This window comes from Terrapene carolina, unplaced genomic scaffold (assembly GCF_002925995.2).
Source record: "Terrapene carolina triunguis isolate 2854851 unplaced genomic scaffold, T_m_triunguis-2.0 Scaffold131, whole genome shotgun sequence".
NCBI classification, from domain to species: Eukaryota; Metazoa; Chordata; order Testudines; family Emydidae; genus Terrapene; species Terrapene triunguis.
Genome location: NW_020664482.1, coordinates 2,721,878 through 2,739,529, shown reverse-complemented (window position 1 = coordinate 2,739,529; position 17,652 = coordinate 2,721,878). Strand labels below are relative to the sequence as shown.

Below are 17,652 nucleotides of genomic sequence, written 5' to 3'. Positions count from 1 at the left end.
GGCAGACCAGCTTTGAGAACCACTGGGTTAAAGTACCTTTAAAATGAATACTTAATATAACGGAAACATGAGTCTTTTCTATTATGCTGTTTGTGAATTATCACTAAGTCCCCTGCTCAAGAACGAGGCTGGCTGCTGCTTTTGAGCGCTGAATATTCCACAACCCGTCATGACATCATAACGGCAGCAGGTGAGATTTTTTTCAGACCAAAACCCCCCTTCCTCTCCCCCAGACCACAAAGTGCATACTTGGGTCAAGCAAAATATTTTATAATTGTGTTGATTTCACCAAATTATTTCAGTGAAAAAGACTCCAAAAAGTCAATATGTTATTTTGAATAATAAAAAAAAGTAACATTTTCAAATTAAACTTTTCATTTCAAAATTTACTTCCATTTTATTAAAAAAGGTAAAAATCCATCAATAATTTTTTAAAATTGTTTTGTCGAAATTTGTGTTTGCTTGTTTCTGGTCAACTCAAGATGATTTTTACCCCCTTGTTTGGCCACCAAACCTAAACTAATTATTCGCACAGCCCTGCACATGACCTCCCAAGTATATAAATCCATTATAAGTGTATAACATCTGAGAACAGTTACAGGCAATTTTATTTCCTTTCATTGTAAGAATAAACATTGACTGGAACACTGTGGAATTCAAAGAGCTGGGGGGGGGGGGGAAGGGGAAACATACTCGGTTATCTTGTGGGATGCCATTAATCAAAATTTCACTGCAGTATTTTAGATCACAGCCACTGCTAATGCCCTCTGCAGGATTCCAAGTCCATTTCAGTTTACAGAGCTGGCCAAATGAATAATGCAGGTTGGATGGAGGTGGGAGAACTTTTCTTCCTATAAAAGCAAAGGAAAAAGTTTTAAATAAATATTTCATGGGTGCTGTAAGTAATTTAATTAGTGCTGGCCAAAAATTTTCCATCAAGACTATTTCGACAGAAATTTCATTTTAATTAAATGAAATTTTCCACCGAAAGCCAACAGTTGAAAAAGAACCCACCCTTTCTGGCCAAAAAATGAAAATCAAGTTTTCAGCTGGAAACTTTCACATTTTGACCCCTCACCCCCCAAAAAATAAAGGCCTTGGAAAATGAAAATTAAAGCTGGTCAGAAAATGTTTTAAGTTTCATGTAATGAAGCTGAAATCCTAAGAGGTTTATATTACAATGATTTAAAATTTAATCTGCTTCAGTTTCACAACTCTACTTAAATAAAGAATAAATAAATAAAACCCAGTATATGTTTGTATTTATTTTTAAACAGTCCTTTGATAAAAAATCCTGCCTTTACAATGGTTCAGACCTGACTGTAAAGCAACACAACTGAAATATTTGCCCAATCAATGCTTCCTCTTACTTCCCCAAATCATACACAAGTCTGAAGTTGAGGGGGTAGGGAGTGAGGTGTCACACAAGCCTGACTGATTGGGTGGGCAGGTGCACACAAAACCTTCTTCATCAGGAACTACATTTTTTGGTCAGATTTTATTCAGCATCAGCAAAGGGTTTACAGATGGCTGCTGATGTGAGAGTTTCTGCCCAGCGGCTGACAGATGAACTATTCTCTGTCATCACCTCATATGTCTGCCCATCCCACATCCAGACACCTAAGAACATAAGAACAGCCCTACTGGGTCAGACCAAAGGTCCATCTAGCCCAGTATCCTGTCTTCCGACAGTAGCCAGTGCCAGGTGCCCCAGAGGGAATGAACAGAACAGGGAATCACCAAGTGATCCATCCCCTGTCACCCATTCCCAGCTTCAGGCAAACAGAGGCTAGGGACACCATTCCTGCCCATCCTGGCTAACAGCCATTGATGGACCGATCCTCCATGAATTTATCTAGTTCTTTTTTGAACCCTGTTATGGTCTTGGCCTTCACAACACCCTCTGGCAAGGAGTTCCACGGGTTGACTATGCGTTGTGTGAAGAAATACTTCCTTTTATTTGTTTTAAACCTGCTGCCTATTAATTAAACAAAAAATAGGCAATTACACAAAGTCTTCATTGTGACGCGATTACGGTTGCTACAAACCCACATGCCTAACAAGTCTACAAAAAGCAACAGAGGGTCCTGTGGCACCTTTAAGACTAACAAAGGTGCCACAGGACCCTCTGTTGCTTTTTACAGATTCAGACTAACACGGCTACCCCTCTGATACAAGTCTACAAAAGCAAAGAAACAAAAGTTACGCTACCTAACAGTACATACGCTCTACTCCTTCATCTACTACCACCATATACCACAGCCCAGACACAGCTATCTTAATTCTACCCCTTAGAGATGCTAGTCTATCATCACCTCTTTTAAATGCTCTTCTACAAACAAAGCTTTGCCAAATCACTGTCTCCCAACATAACCAACTGCTACACCAAACATTCACAATTACTAGTATGGGACAAAGTAATCTGGGAAAGCGTTGTGTGCACAAAGGCAAAAGGGGAGACAAAGTTAAGGCTGCAGTGTGTGGCATACAGTAGTTATGGTAAAAAGGGGTGCGATTGTAGGTGGAGACGCAGAGAATGTGTCCTGGCAGGTGGCTTAAGTTTTTATTTGGGGGCTTTTGTGAGTTTGTAGCAACCCTAACTGCTTCAGAACAAAGGTGTGTGTATTAACAGATACCGATTTTGCGTTTAGAGGCATAATCTAGTTTTTTTTTTATTTAAAAGAATTAGTCTTTCAAACTACAACCTTTGGGGTAGATTGTGGCTTGGACTTTACACACACCTAAGTGAGTGAGAGGGCATTAAAAACTTTCCCTTCCGTGGATTAACCTGATCTTTAACTCAAGTTCACAATAGGCAGGACCAGGATGCGATAAGCAGTAATAGGGTAGTATCACACTACTCCCCCTCAGAAGAACAGTGACTCAAAGGTCTCTCCTGGAACGAAGCAGCTTACACACCTCAGACAGTGCCTGTGCACACTCACAGACCAAATCCTGAATAACTACTCTCGCAGCCAAAAGAATACAGGGGGAGGGAAGAAATGAAGCAAGGACCAAGAGGAGAAAACCAGGCTCATCAAGAAAAATGGCTTGGTAGGAAGGTAAAAAGCACAAACTATGCCAGACTCCCATTCTCAAGAGTTACCAACCAAAGGGCTCCTGATTCTCAAGGGGCAGGAAGGTCTTTTTGTTTAAGGCTACTGTTTATTATATCTAATGGAACAGGCGCTAAAAAGGGCCAAATGAGATTGGTTTCTACATGGGAGTTAGCCCTCATGATGTCCGCTGTATAAGCAATACCACCATCAAGAGGGCTCACTGGGGAGAGACAAGCTGGTATCATAAATAGGGCCCTAGTAAATTCATGGGCCATTCTTGTCAATTTCACAGCCATAGGATTTGAAAATTGGTAAATTTCATGTTTTCAGATGTTTAAATCTGAAATTTCACAGCATTGTAACCATGGGGGTCCTGACCCAAAAAGGGGTTGTGGTGGTGGTGGGGGGTGTTGCAAAACTGCTGTAAGGGGGCCAAGGGGTTGCCACCCTCACTTCTGCGCTGCCTTCAGACCTGGCCTCAGAGGGCAGCATCCACAGAGCTTCCCGCAGCTGCAGGAGGTTCCCAGAGGCGAAGGTGGTTCTGATCTCCCCCGTGCTGCTAGGAGCGTCCCAGCCAGGGCCTCCTACCTGCTAGTCCCAGCCAGGCTGGGGAGGGACAGGACTTGTCCTTCCCCTGCATGGCCATTCTCCGGGGGAAATCGGACCCACCTCTGGGTGCCTCCCCCTGCTGCAGGAAGCTCCGGGTCCGGGCAGCAGACCTGGAGGTTCCTGCAGCAGGGGAAGGCAGTTGACGGTGGGTCTGATCTCCGCCTCAAGAGTGTCTGTATAGGGGAAGGACTAATCCTGTCCCTTCCCAACCCAGCCGGGACTCGCAGCTAGGAGCCCCTAGCTGGGATGCGCCCAGCAGCACAAGGATCAGATTTCATGGGGAAGGGCTTATTTCATGGTCTCTGACACATTTTTCACAACTGTGAAATTGGTATGGCCCTAATCATAATCAACTGTCAGCCCTGATAGCCCTCTGTTCATCTGAGACTGGCACTGGACAGGAGTGCATGAATGGCCACCGCAAAAGGATGTTGCAAAGTCAGTTGTGGCAGTCAGCAGGTGTAGGTGTTTTCTTCTGAATGTGGGCAGATCTTCTTGCAAGAAGTTTGTATTGCTTATTTGCACTTATTGGAACCACTGCCAGCTTTGTGTGCAAAAGGTTGTTTTCATAATCCTGCATGCAGTTTTAAGAGTAAAGGCATCTTGCCGAAGTTTCAGGGGAGCTATATAAGCCAACACATATAAATTAGAGGTTAATGTGTGCCTAAAGCAACCACTAATGATACAGGTGGCTGTATTCAGCTCTAAATGAATGAGATATATATGCTGACTTCTGCCCCAAACTGCTGCACAATATTCTGCTGGAATGAATACCAGCACCAAGACAGGTTTGTAAAAAACATTTGCCTCTGCCCCTAGGAGGTTTCTGCTAGCTTCTGGATCAAGGCAGTGTGGCAAATGATCTTTTTCTTTAAGTACTCTAGATGAGACTAGTATGTTAAAGTGCAATGCAGTCTAACCCCTAAATCAGTGTCAACTGGCTGGAGAGGGAGTGGGTGATCCTCACCACAGACTGCAAGGGGTTGATTAGTCAGGCAATTGTTCAGCTGGAAGGTCATGGCTGCCTCTTAGACTCATTTACTGGAAGTCTCCGCTGTCCAAGGGAAGTGGCCAGAGCATGTGGGTCCTGGCTGAGTGACCCTTCGATATTATGTAGAGCAGTGGTTCCCAAACTGGGGTTTGTGAACCCTTGGGGGTTCATGAAATGTATCAGGGGGTTCTCAGAAAAAAATTCTGTAATTGCAGACAGAGCTGTCCCTGGCAGCCTGAGCCCCGTGACCATGACTTCCTGTCAGAACAAGTTTAAGCTTTGTTGTAGTCATGCATTGTTTGCCAGGACTGCTCAAGACTCGAATGCTTGTGGGAGGAACTCTTTATTTGAGTTGGCTTCTTAAATACCTTCATGCTGTTGCACGTCTGATACTCCTTGATGAAACATGCAGGAGGTTTAATCCAAGTGATATGAGCTACAGAAGTGAAATCTTGGAAAAGTGCTGCTGTTTTCATAATGTAATAAAATTAATAATGTAATGATAAATAATAAATAGTGTGTAATTAGCAGGGTGGATTTGATTTAAGTCACTAGTCAGGAAGACTTGATTTAATCATGGATTTCTACATAAAAGTGCATTCTTGTTGGTTGTTATAACCTTAATACATAGTCTTCACAACTCAGAGATAGATGTAGGTTTCATTTTTAGAAGGCACACACTATACATTTTTAAACCGTGATTCATTTTGAAAATGAATGATTGTTTGGTTATTTCATTTACCAAAGGTAATTGAAGCAGATATTTATGAAGTCATTGGGAGGTGAACTATCTCTAATTCAACAGGTTAATTGGAGGATTTCTTGCCATGCTGTATTAGGAGGAGAACATCACCAGACAGACATTTAAATTGTTTTATTTAACTAAAACAACGTTATGTATTCTGGATTTTTTTCTTCAACAGCAAACATATAATATTTTAACAAAACAAGCATATGAATTTTGAATTTAGTTAAACATTCAAGTTTTTTAAAATCAGGTTTGTTTTTGTTAAAATTGTTTTTAACTAAAATAGTTAAATGAAATATTAAAAAAAATAAATCAACTATGTCTGCTAGGTCAACATGAGAAACTTAAAATATTGGCTTTTGCAGCTAACTCAGTCATCTTCACCTTCATTTTCCTGTTTGTTCATAAGCTTGTTTTTCTTTTCCAGATTTCCTGCTTTTTCAGGTCCCAAACAATTTCTCAATTTGGAATGAATTAGTCCAAAGGAAGAAAATATTCTTTCTACACCGGCAGAATAAGCTACTGCTGTTAAAAGTGAGATTATCACTTCAACAGTCTCTGAATCCAAGTGCTTAAGTGACTTCCACCAGTTCAATGGTGTGACTTTCTTTAAAACATCAGCAGCAAACATATATTTCTTGAATTTATTATATATTTCTTATTCCCAAACCAGGTCTCTTTTACAGCCTGCTGCCATTATAGGGTTTTCCCTTCTAGTGAGAGAATGGTATGGTAGATCTCAAGTCAATGAAGGCTACACTCAGGAAGACTTCAAGATTTCTGGAATATGCTGCTCAAACAGTTTCACTTTTGTTTCTACGGCCTGTCCCTCCCTTCTCACATTTATCTCCAGACTTCTTCTCCTTGTCCAGATCTATTCCGCCCCCAACTATCTTCTATTCATTTAACTTTTTGAAACTTTGCACTTTTAGAGAGAGGTAAGGGAGTGACTCTGTGTACACAAATTTGCAGAGGGACAATAGGGTTGAGGTCTGTTATTTCTCACCTCTATATATTTATTTATTTAAAAACATTTTTGCTGTTAACAAGCATGTTATCTCTGGAGACACAAATCCACAGTTTGAGAACTGCAAAATTAAGCATCTCTCATGGTATCTTCTAGACTGAGCACTGAGTCCCATTGGGTAGATAGAAAGATTAACCTAAATAATCTATACATACAGAAGCCCCTGGAACCTCATCAGATTGGGTCCCCAATCCATGAACTATTGGAACTCATTTACAAAACTTTTCTTAAACATTACATGAATACATTGTCTCATACTATAGAATTAGAATTTATAATCCCTATTCCATAAGATATCTGAGTTATAATGTATCTTAATTAAAACTATCTTTAGATAGGTTTTTTCCACAAAAAGCATTTGATCAAAAAAATCCAATTTAAATTAAAAAAATCTGTTTTGATTTTTTTTTTTTAAATCATGATTTTTATCCACCCTGGTAATAAGCATGTCATAAAAAACCCAAATTATTTCCAAGATCACTGCGTCTATAATTTATGCTCAGGTAAGGGAGAAAATCCCTGGAAATATTCATTTTTAGGAGGGGGTTTGCGAGATTTGATATTTTCGGGAAAGGGGTTTGTGGGTTGTTAAAGTTTGGAACCACTGATGTAGAGTTATCCATGTCAGCAAGACAGATAGCTTCCGCATATATACACACTTATCCAACCTCAGCCAGTTTGCTTATAAATGTATCTAGATCTGTTTGAAAGATCTCCCACCAAGCTTTCTGAAAATTCCACCAGGCCTTCTGTAAACTGTTTGTTGTTAATAACTTGCATGTCTGTGGTGGTCAAAGAAAGCAGATGCTGAGATTTCAGAAAAGCTTCAAGTACTTTCTGCTCTTTGACCACTGGAGGCAGTTGCCTGGAAGATGAAAAGGTGATGTTGGGTGAAGAGCCTGTAGCCCATCTCCTACTGTGAAAGCTGGGGGGTTGCCTTGGGTCATAGAGGAGTTATAGGTCAGTGACTGATGCCCACTCTCCATCTGTGTTGTTTTCAGGGTAACCCCAACAGACCTGATGGGAACTGAAGTCACCACAGTAAATGGAAAGACCTGGAAAGGTGGGTGGAGTAGAGATTGGCCAGTTAGCTGATGGAGGCTTGTAGATAATTAGTGAAAACTCATTCACCTGGATTGCCTGCGATGGCATTTGGACCAGATGTTAATACTGTGACAGAGGACAGCTCTTCTCTAACATAAGATGTCATCCCATACTGACTGCAATGGTGATGAGCCATGACAGCATAGCCTGGAACTGAAACTTCCACATCAGTGGTAGAGTGCATCTCCTGAAGCAAGATTACACGTGCTTCGAAGTTTGTATATAGGTGGCGTTTGTAACTTTGCTGTTGCTGTATTTCAATATCGAGGGGATATCATCTTGAGAACCGGCCCTAGCGCTAGGGTTTGCCGTGCTGGCCCTGAAAGGGGCCCCATTGGAAAATGGCTCTTTCAGGCGGATTGTTGCTTAAAATGTGAGCCTGTTCCACATTTTGTTTGCTTTCTTTTCCCTTTGCACTGCTTAGGGTGGATGCCACAAGAAGGTAGCAGACATGCCCTGTTGGGCCCTATTCTGAAAACATTCACTACTGAGTGTGATCTCACTAAATCAATTAGTAGTCCTAGTTAAGTCTTTCGATATGACTTTCTACAGTAGTATCACATCTTGAAGTATTTGCAGAATTAATCCCCTAATTAACTGCAACCAGCACAGGAGGCATAAAATGTTTTTTGTGGGGCACCCCAAGGGGTCTTTAAAAAATTCCAAGCTAAGAACTTTAATAGACATTCTTTTTAAAATTCTACAGCTTTCCTTTTAATAAAGCTTAATTTTAGGTATTTTAGGTTCACACACAACTATTTCACACTGCATGAAGCTGAAATTGTGTTTGCGAGATATAAACCTTGAATAAGTCTTATTAGCATAACAAATTTAACCTAATAAACTTCAAAAGTAATTTTCAGGTCTCATACTTTTATGTCAGCCTCTGGGGGGGAAAATGGCTTAGATGTAAAAAGCATGTATAGAATACACCTTCAGTGATTACTGAAGTCCCCCTCAATACTTTTATTATTAAAATATCACACAGACAGTGGTTTGAACAGCAATTACCACAGTCTTTTCAGCTTTCATGAATTTGGACCTATTCCACGTAAAGCATAGTTAAATTCTGATGCAAAATACTTGCATTAATAGTCAAAAAATTCTAAGTTACATTTGTATGTGCATTTAATTTCTGGTAAAAGCTGAGTAGTATATGTTCCTTTCCCAAAATCTGGGTGCTAGTTTGGGATCAGGTATGGTTAGGGCAGTCGGGGGAAGGACACAGGGATGGGTGACAGCTTTATGATCAAACACTGTAATTGGGCAAGCAAACACGTTCCTCTCGAATACTAGTATGGTTTGGAAGCTTCCATTTTGGAGCCACATCTCAGGACATGTGATGGGTGCAAGATTGTTTAGAACCGCAGAGCGATTGGATAACACAGCAGGATGGTTTACTTAATAGAAACCTCTGCTTTTGAATTCAGTCCCATTGTGATGTTTTATTTCTGCATCATCCCCATTACCATCCTCAGTTTGATATGCAGATCAGCTATAGCTGAAAGGATCTAAATTATAAAATACATATAAATACATGCCTGGGATCTCCATCCCTTTTTCATGACCTTTCTTTCCCTATAGCTCTCTCTGGCTAAACACCATAATACAAAGTAAAAGTAATCACAATCTCTGCAAAACAGTCTGTTTCTACTCAAATTTTTCTTCATTTAGCAACTTAATGATTCAATGTGATTTTACTTCACTCCACACTAAAGTGTTAACAATCAAGTAGAAAATAACCAACCTGATTAGATATAAATACATACTATTAAATAGAAAATTGGGTGCCAACTATATGTATTTTAATATTAGTTCCAGGAACCAATCCCTGTAGCAAACCTCGTTGCCTACTCTGTCCCCATATCTACTCTAGCGACCCAACCACATCAGAGGACCCAACCACATCAGCCACACCATCAGGGGCTCATTCCCCTGCACATCTACTAATGTAATATATGCCATCATGTGCCAGCAATGCCCCTCTGCCATGTATACTGGCCAAACCAGACAGCCCCTACGTAAAAGGACATCAGGAATGGTAACATACAAAAGCCAGTAGGAGAACACTTCAATCTCCCTGGACATTCTACTACAGATTTAAAAGTAGCTATACTTGAACAAAAAAACTTCAGAAACAGACTTCAAAGAGAAACAGCAGAACTAAAATTCATTTGCAAACTTAACACCATTAATTTGGGCTTGAATAGGGACTGGGAGTGGCTGGCTCATTACAGAAGCAGCTTTGCCTCTCCTGGATTGACACGTCCTCATCTATTATTGGGAGTGGACTACATCCACTCTGATCGAATTGGCCCGGTCAAAGCTGGTTCTTCACTTATGAGGTAACTCCCGTCTCTTCATGTGTCATTATATAACGCCTGCATCTATAATTTTCACTCCATGCATCTGAAGAAGTGAGGTTTTTTACCCGTGAAAGCTTATGCCCAAGTAAATCTGTTAGTCTTTAAGGAGCCACCGGACTCCTTGATGATAACATTAAGATATCTAATTTAATGAAATTACTATAGCTTTAGAAAGTTTGATGGATAATATTAGATGAGCTGGTAATGGCAGCCCAACAGTAATTATGAAAGTGAAAGAAGAAGTAGATCAAAGATAGTACTTATCAATAATCGTGAGGGGATTCCAACTTTCTCTTAAGGAGAACAATACATTACATTAAAAAATATATATAATTATTCATTATTTCCACTCTTCCAGGGGTGTGCACAATGATTTAGAGACAATTAAAATGGCACTCTTTTGAGCTGAAAAACTTTACAATAATAGGAAAAGAAAATCAATGGCTCAGTTCAAAGACCAAGATTTTTTCATTTCAGAAACCTGAAAAGAGAAGTATTTTATTTTTGCCCAAGATATATCATCAGTAAGACCTCCAGGAAGATTAACTGTAGAAGGGATTGATTCACTGATGTACTCTTGTTTCCAATACTTAACTCCCCAATATCAGAAATACCACCATTTATACAAAATACAAATTTGATTAAATATTGAACCTCTGCCCTCCACCAAAGTTATCCTTCTCTAACATCTGAGGCTTTAATGACTTCAGCTGGGTTCCACCTTGGCGTACAGGTTCGTATTTACAAGCAATTTACAGAACTCAGATGAGTTAGTATAGAAAATAATCTAGGTATAAGGCTAACATCCCACACGGAAGATGAGAACTAATTAAGTTTTTTAGAACTAAATTATATGATGAAATTTACTCCTGAATGTTATTCCTTTGTACTTACCACAAACACACACACACTTTTCAGATTGTTAATAAGAACAAGAAAAAAAATTCTGATGGAAAAGCAAACACAGGGAACATCACCGGGATCAAATGTAGCCTCTACATACATTTAAGCATGTGGTCTTTTGAATCAGTATTTACACTCATCCTATGAAAACAGGGAATCCTTTAAAATTTAGATTGTTTAATTTTCATTTAAATTTTCAGTCACATTATATTAACAACGTTTTTCCACTGAATTTCTTTAGTTAAAGGGACAGTCAACATGAAATTCTAGACACTTTAAAAAAATCCCCCAATGAGAGGTAGATTCAGACACTTGTTCTCAAATCTTTCTTTGCTGATTTTGTGGGTTTACAGATGTATTTTCCTATTTATTTGAAAAAACTAAAATAATTTTTAAAAAAAGCTTGTTTCCTCTGTCACTGTGTGAGCCCCTCTGCTTCTGAAAAAGCAATGGGAAACTGACTATACAGAAAGTAGTATCAAATGCACAAAGTAAAGAACGGGGTGCTGAATACGCAGTTTTCAAATGCACAACTGATGAACGTTTTTTTCTTTAATTCTTTCAATTTTAGTAACCTTTGATGCTACTTGTAAGAGAAGCAGGTATGAAATTTTTAGAAAAGTATGATTTTATTTTAAGGGGGTTGTGGCTGCAGCCACAGGAATTTGAGATACAGTTTAATGCCACCAGATATGTTAGGGGTCTTTTCAAATGCCATCAGAAAGGAAGGACGATCAGAATCTTAAATTTCTCCTCACTACTTTATGATCTAGGAAGCAGTGGCTCTGAAGTCCTAATGTGGATTGCACATCACTTTCAAAATTTGCACGATCTCTAGGCAGTTTAGGCTGAAAAGTCAAAGTTATTTGCACGGAAGGTGCAATCTAATGATCATCACACGTTGAGAGAAACACAGTGACTAATCCTGCAAACAGCAACTACCTCCTGTCTTTACAAAGGGTTGTACAGGAGCAAAAACACTTGCGGCAGTAAACGTGTGCAGGACCACAGTGACCACACACTTGGCGTTGGCGGGATGAAGGGATTAGGAACGGGTGGCCAGGTGGTAAGATCTGTATTTATTTTAAAGGAGGGAGAATTATGGCCCTGCTCCTGGGCGCGCGCTTGCCTTGGGGGTCTGCCCTGGGACTAACCCCCCTGCGCTAGGAGGGGTCAGTGCTGGGGTAAAGCTTTGCCGCAGCCCTGAAGCAACCGAGGTGCCGCGTTAAAGAGCCGTGCGGGGGAAAGACCCGCACACCGGGCCCGGGAGCGGGCAGGTCTCCGCAGGGGCGAGCCCGGGAGCAGGTTAAACATTAATAGCCGGGACCAGCGAGCTGCCGCCCCCGCAGGGGGTCAGCGGCCCCGCCCGCCCGCCCCACACCCCAGCTGCCCCCTCGCCCGCCGTGTCTCCCCCCCGGCCCCGGCCGCAGGAGCCAAGGGCTCGGCGCCCCTCCAGCCGAGCCCGGCTCCCCCACTCCCCCCGGCCCCGCACCGCACCTGCTGGCCGCCCGTCGGGCTCCGCGGCCCCGGCCGCGAGGCAGAGCGTCAGGGCGAGGAAGAGCCGGGCTCCGGCGGGGACAGCAGCGCCCATGTCCGCGTCCGGCAGCGCCGCCGCCGCCGCCGCTCCGACCCGCTTCCCGGCGCTGCGGGGACGGGCCAGACGGGAAGAGGCGCTCGGCGGCCCGCCCAGGTAACCCGAGCCGGGAAGGGAGCGGCCTCCGCCCGGGCGGGCCCGCCCCCCCCCGCCCCCCTCAGCGCCGCCGCCCCCGGCCCCCTCAGGGCTTCCCCCCCGCCCGGCCACCATGTAGCGGCGCAAGGCTCTGGGCGGCGTGGCTGTGAGCTCCTGGGGCAGCGCAGCTGCAGAACCCGGCCTGACCCGGTCTCTGTGCTGTGCGGTGGCAGCGTGGCCGGGCTCCCGCCGGGCGGTGTGGCTGTAGCGCTGCCAGCCACCGGTGCTCCCGGCAGCGCGGTCAGGGGGCAGGGAGCAGGGGGGGTTGGATGGGGCAGGGGTCCCAAGGGGGCCATCAGGAATGAGAGGAGTGGTTGGATGGGGCACGGAGGTCCGGGGGTGATCAGGGGACAGGGAACGGGAGTGTGTGGATGGGGCAGGGGTCCCAGGGGGGCTGTCAGGGAATGGAGGGGTTGGATGGGGCAGGAGTCCTGGGGGGGGGCAGATAGGAGGTGGGGGCCAGGTCACGACCCCCTCCCCTAACCAGCCCTCCATGCAATTTACGAAACCCAATGCGGCCCTTAGGCCAAATAATTCCCCGCCCTGGCCCTAGAATTTATCTTGTCCACCCACTACTTCAAATTCATGTATTTTCCACCCCCACCTTACTACTCACCTTGTACTACAAACATTTTTCCTCATACTGACCATATGGATAATCTCATTCAGGAATAAACTAGTTAATCCTTATACCGTATGACTTCACACCTGTAGCTGATTCACATTAACTTTCCTGAGAGTTCCTGTATAGGCAAGGTGTTAGGCAGACTTTCTAACTGTCCACAGACACCTATCCTCTGCTTCAGAGTTCAGACCCTATACTACAGCTACAGCCCTGCAGCTGTTGCACCATAGTGTAGATGCTTCTGATATCATTAGGGTGACCAGACAGCAAATGTGAAAAATCGGGACGGGGTGAGGGGTAATAGGAGCCTATATAAGAAAAAGACCCAAAAATCGGGACTGTCCCTATAAAATCGGGACATCTGGTCACCCTAGATATCATCAATGTAGTTATCTACCTTTCAGAGAGATGGTTCCTAGGATGACAGAAGAATTCCATTGACTTAGCCACATCTACACCCTGTGTTAGGTTGGCTTAACTGCAGCACTCAAGGCATGAAATTTTAAAGTATAGAGGTCACAAGCCCCTTGCTGTAAGAGGGCCTGATTCTATTCTTAGGATATGCACCGCCACTACAGCAAAACAGCTACCATCCCGCAGCTGTGCCACCATAGTGCAGGTGCTTCCTATATTGATGGCAGGGGTTTGTCTATCAATGTAGGTAATCCATCTCTCCAAGAGGCAGTAGCTAGGTTGACAGAAGAATCCTTCTGTGGACCTAGGAATGTTCTACACTGGGAGTTAGGTCAACCTAACTGGTGCTCAGGGCACAACATTTTTCACAGCCCTGAGTCATGTAGCTAGGTCAGCCTAACTTTTAGGACTAGCCCAGGCCCTATTTACACCAGTACTGCCTCAGTATAATTCCACTGACTTCAATAGTTATTCCTGATTTACACCTTGAACATACATGAGATTAGAACTAAAGGAGATTGTAAACTCTGTGGGACAAGAACCATTTTTTGTGCTGTGTTTGTACAGTAACTAACATCCCAATGTGCTAGGTGATACCACAATACAAATAATGATAAAAGTCTAGCCCATAGAAAACTTTGGGTAATAATTTTAAACTGCTGATGGACCTAAAAGTGAATTAGCTAAAATTCTCCTTGTTCCTAAACCTGTAAAACTGACATTCTGTAGTAGTCTGACTTGCAAAACTCTTCAGCCAGGGAGTTGAGTAAGTGTTCATTAGCATTCATAGCCATTTTGGGAAAAGGGAAGCTGACCCTTTTCTTCTAGGGTGTGGAATATCCTGTTTTAATATTGCATTTTTCCTGAGTTTTTTTTTTAAATTGTTGTGGGACAAGAAAAGAAGCGGGTCTAGGGAACCTCCCAATCCCTGTAAAATGGTATCCACTACAAGCTAAATAAAAACACTGTAGCTTAATTTACACACACTGGAACATGTGTCAGGCTTTCACTGCTAGGTTTCTGACAGGGCACTGCCTGCTAGCGCAGAGCTTCTGGAACTATGGCATCCTCCCAATCTCCACCCTTACTAAGCACTACACTGTATAGTTTCTCACTTCTGCTTTCTTTTTCCATCCACTCACTCACTGTCAGAGCAGCAACAGCGTCACAGATTACTCCAGTCCTCGACTCGCTGTCCTGCCTCCCAGATCTTTGCTGTATTTATTTTCTCAACCCAGCTCCCAGCATGTTGCATTCCTCTCTGCTCCAACAACATACCAGACTTTCCCACTCTCCCACGTACTGGATGGCAGTCACGTCCCTTCCCGATTTCATTACTCTCTAATCTGAGACTTCAGATTCCTGGGTCTCCTTGGTGTTGACTCCTGTCCTGCCTCTTGTGGTTCCAATTCCTGGAATAAAAGATCCCTTCACTTCCTGTCCCAGCCTCCTTCCTTCTCACTGCTGACAGTCTTCTTGGACATATTTACAAGCTCTGCTGGAGTCAGAGGTGCTTTTGTGGGACTACCATGAAACACTATTCCTGGCAGACTGTTTTGCTTTTCTAGCTCTTCCCCCCTCCTCCCTCAGTTTTGACTCTAATTTCTCTCTCTTGTTTTCTTTCCTCTTGTTGTCTCTTCCCAGGCACACTGACTTTAATTTATCCCATGTTACTGTATTGTCCTCAGTAAAGTTACATTAGCAATGAATTTGGCTCCATATATTCTTTATGTTCTCCTTCCCCCCTGGGCCAAAAAGCCCAACAGGTGTTTCAGACCAAGGTCAATTGCTATATTTCATTTAATTGTACAGTTATCACCGTATGATTAATTTTAAATTCAGCCCGTTCTTGCAGTTTGGAGGATAGAATGTGTATTACATGGGGGGGGGGGGGAACTGCCACCCTCCTTTAAAAGAATACTATTAAGGTTGCAAAGTCAAGCACCCAAAAGGGAGGAAATGTTAAAGAAAGATTGCCTGTGCAGGCTTAATTCAGCTCCCTTGTATATATACACACATTTTGATACAATCTTTAATTAAGTGATCACATACTCTAGCTTCCATAGGATCCTTCCTATAAGTTTGGCAAAGCTATAAGCAACCCAAACCAGGCTTTTATAAGGGTAAGTGTTGAGTACTTTAATAGGTGGTACTACCAGCCCCACCTCTAATGTGTAAATCCCAGCAGGAATGCCAGGCACATCAAAGGCAGCATACATCCTGAAAAGAAGAATTCAGAATATAAAAATATTTTGGATTGGCTTAAATACCCTCATAAAAGTAATAGTTTGGGTTTCTGTAAGACCAAATTCCACCATTCTTACTCATGCTGAGTAGTGCCTTACTGCATGAATAGTTCCACTGAAAACACTTTTTTTTAACATGCATAGCAAAGTTCTACATCAGGGTGAATAAAGGTAACAAAATTGGGCCATGTTGTTTTCCTTAAACAAAACCAGGCAAATTGAACAATTTTGTATGAGCCAAACATTTTACCCATTGATCACCTTTCTAGAGACTCCATCTTGTTCTCTTTACTTGAGGAACTAGGAGTTTTGCACACATGCAAAATTATAGCCTGTGGGTCTTATTCTGGTGCCATGCAATTCAACAGCAAAACTCCAGTGGATTTCAAAGGTGTAGATTCATAGATCAAATCTCTGACTTAAGCAATGCATCGTGTAGTTTTTTTCTGTTGTGGCTTTCAAGTTATGAGCCACGCTTGCTTGCACTGAATTACTCGCTACGACCATACTCCTGTGCTTTGTTGAAGTTTAGGCCAGTAGACCCAATCACTAGCCTGGGACAAACAAGCAATCAGCCATACACAGTTCAGTTTGTAGCTCACCTAATTCCTCACCACACAAACAAAAAGCAACAGTCCTGTTCCTGAGTGAGATTGTGGGACCCTTTAGTAGCTCAAGGGTCTCATCTTCACCCAGCCTAATGGGTTCATAGGGGCTGCTTTAACTTACCTTCTCCAAGCCTTCTGCTACCACAAACATCTTATCAAGGCTCTTAGGGAGCTGTATCCTTCAGCTGGAAATCAGTCCCAATCACTAGATTCTGTACAGCTGAGTTGGCTGATTCTCGGCACTTGCTTGCTGGGCTTCTCTCCAGAACAGGGCTGGCTGAGAGGTCCCTGACCCTTAAGGGTATGTCTACCTTGCAATTTAAAACCGGTGGCTGGCCCATGCCAGCTGACTTGGGCTCATGGGGCTTGAGCTAAGGGGCTGTTTAATTGTGGTGTAGACATTCAGGCCTGGGCTCTAAGACCTTGTGAGGGGGGTTGGGAATTTCTACACCTCAATTAAGCAGCCCCTTAGCCCAAGTCAGCTGGCATGGGCCAGCTATGGTTGTCTACGCACAGTGTAGACATACCCTAAAGGGACAGACTGCCCTGTTACAAAGTTGTAATTCACACAGAATAGATTGCACAATTGAATTCAATGACAAGAATACAGTTTAGGGTGTACAATCTTATAAAATGTAAAACTACCAAAAAAGCTAGTCTCTCTGAGTAAATTATATTTTAAAATATACCAGTTTTACAATTAAGATGTATTCTGGTAGAAAGCAGCTGAATTTGGTTTCTACAATAAGTGACATGTAAGAGAAAATAACACAATAGAAACCAGACATGGAACATGCTAGTAGGAATTAATGGTAAATTCTCAGAATGGAGAGGGGTAACTAGTGGTGTTCCCCAAGGGTCAGTCCTCGGACCAATCCAATTCAACTTATTCATAAATGATCTGGAGAAAGGGGTAAACAGTGAGGTGGCAAAGTTTGCAGATGATACTAAACTGCTCAAGATAGTTAAGACCAAAGATCTCACAAAACTAAGTGATTGGGCAACAAAATGGCAAATGAAATTTAATGTGGATAAATGTAAAGTAATGCACATTGGGAAAAATAACCCCAACTATACATACACTATGATGGGGGCTAATTTAGCTACAACAAGTCAGGAAAGAGATCTTGGAGTCATCATGGATAGTTCTCTGAAGATGTCCATGCAGTGTGCAGAGGCGGTCAAAAAAGCAAACACTACCCTACTGAATCTTCTCCAGGCAA

General features: G+C 42.7%; 1 protein-coding gene and 1 long non-coding RNA gene across 2 annotated transcripts in view; one reads left to right on the top strand and one right to left on the bottom strand.

Moving 5' to 3' along the window:
- IL13RA1 (interleukin 13 receptor subunit alpha 1) overlaps nt 1–12,491 on the bottom strand; it is a 27,854-nt gene extending 15,363 nt beyond the window's left edge. The window contains exons 1-2 of the mRNA XM_024215536.2: nt 12,305–12,491; nt 694–851 (exon numbers count right to left, since the gene is read on the bottom strand). Coding sequence (XP_024071304.2) covers nt 694–851; nt 12,305–12,398 — 252 coding nt within the window. The 5' untranslated portion in view covers nt 12,399–12,491. The remainder of the gene's footprint in view (nt 1–693; nt 852–12,304) is intronic.
- Nucleotides 12,407–17,652, top strand: part of LOC113406731 — a 23,593-nt gene continuing 18,347 nt past the window's right edge. Inside the window, exon 1 of the long non-coding RNA XR_003369851.1 lies at nt 12,407–12,497. This is a non-coding gene — a long non-coding RNA (uncharacterized LOC113406731). The remainder of the gene's footprint in view (nt 12,498–17,652) is intronic.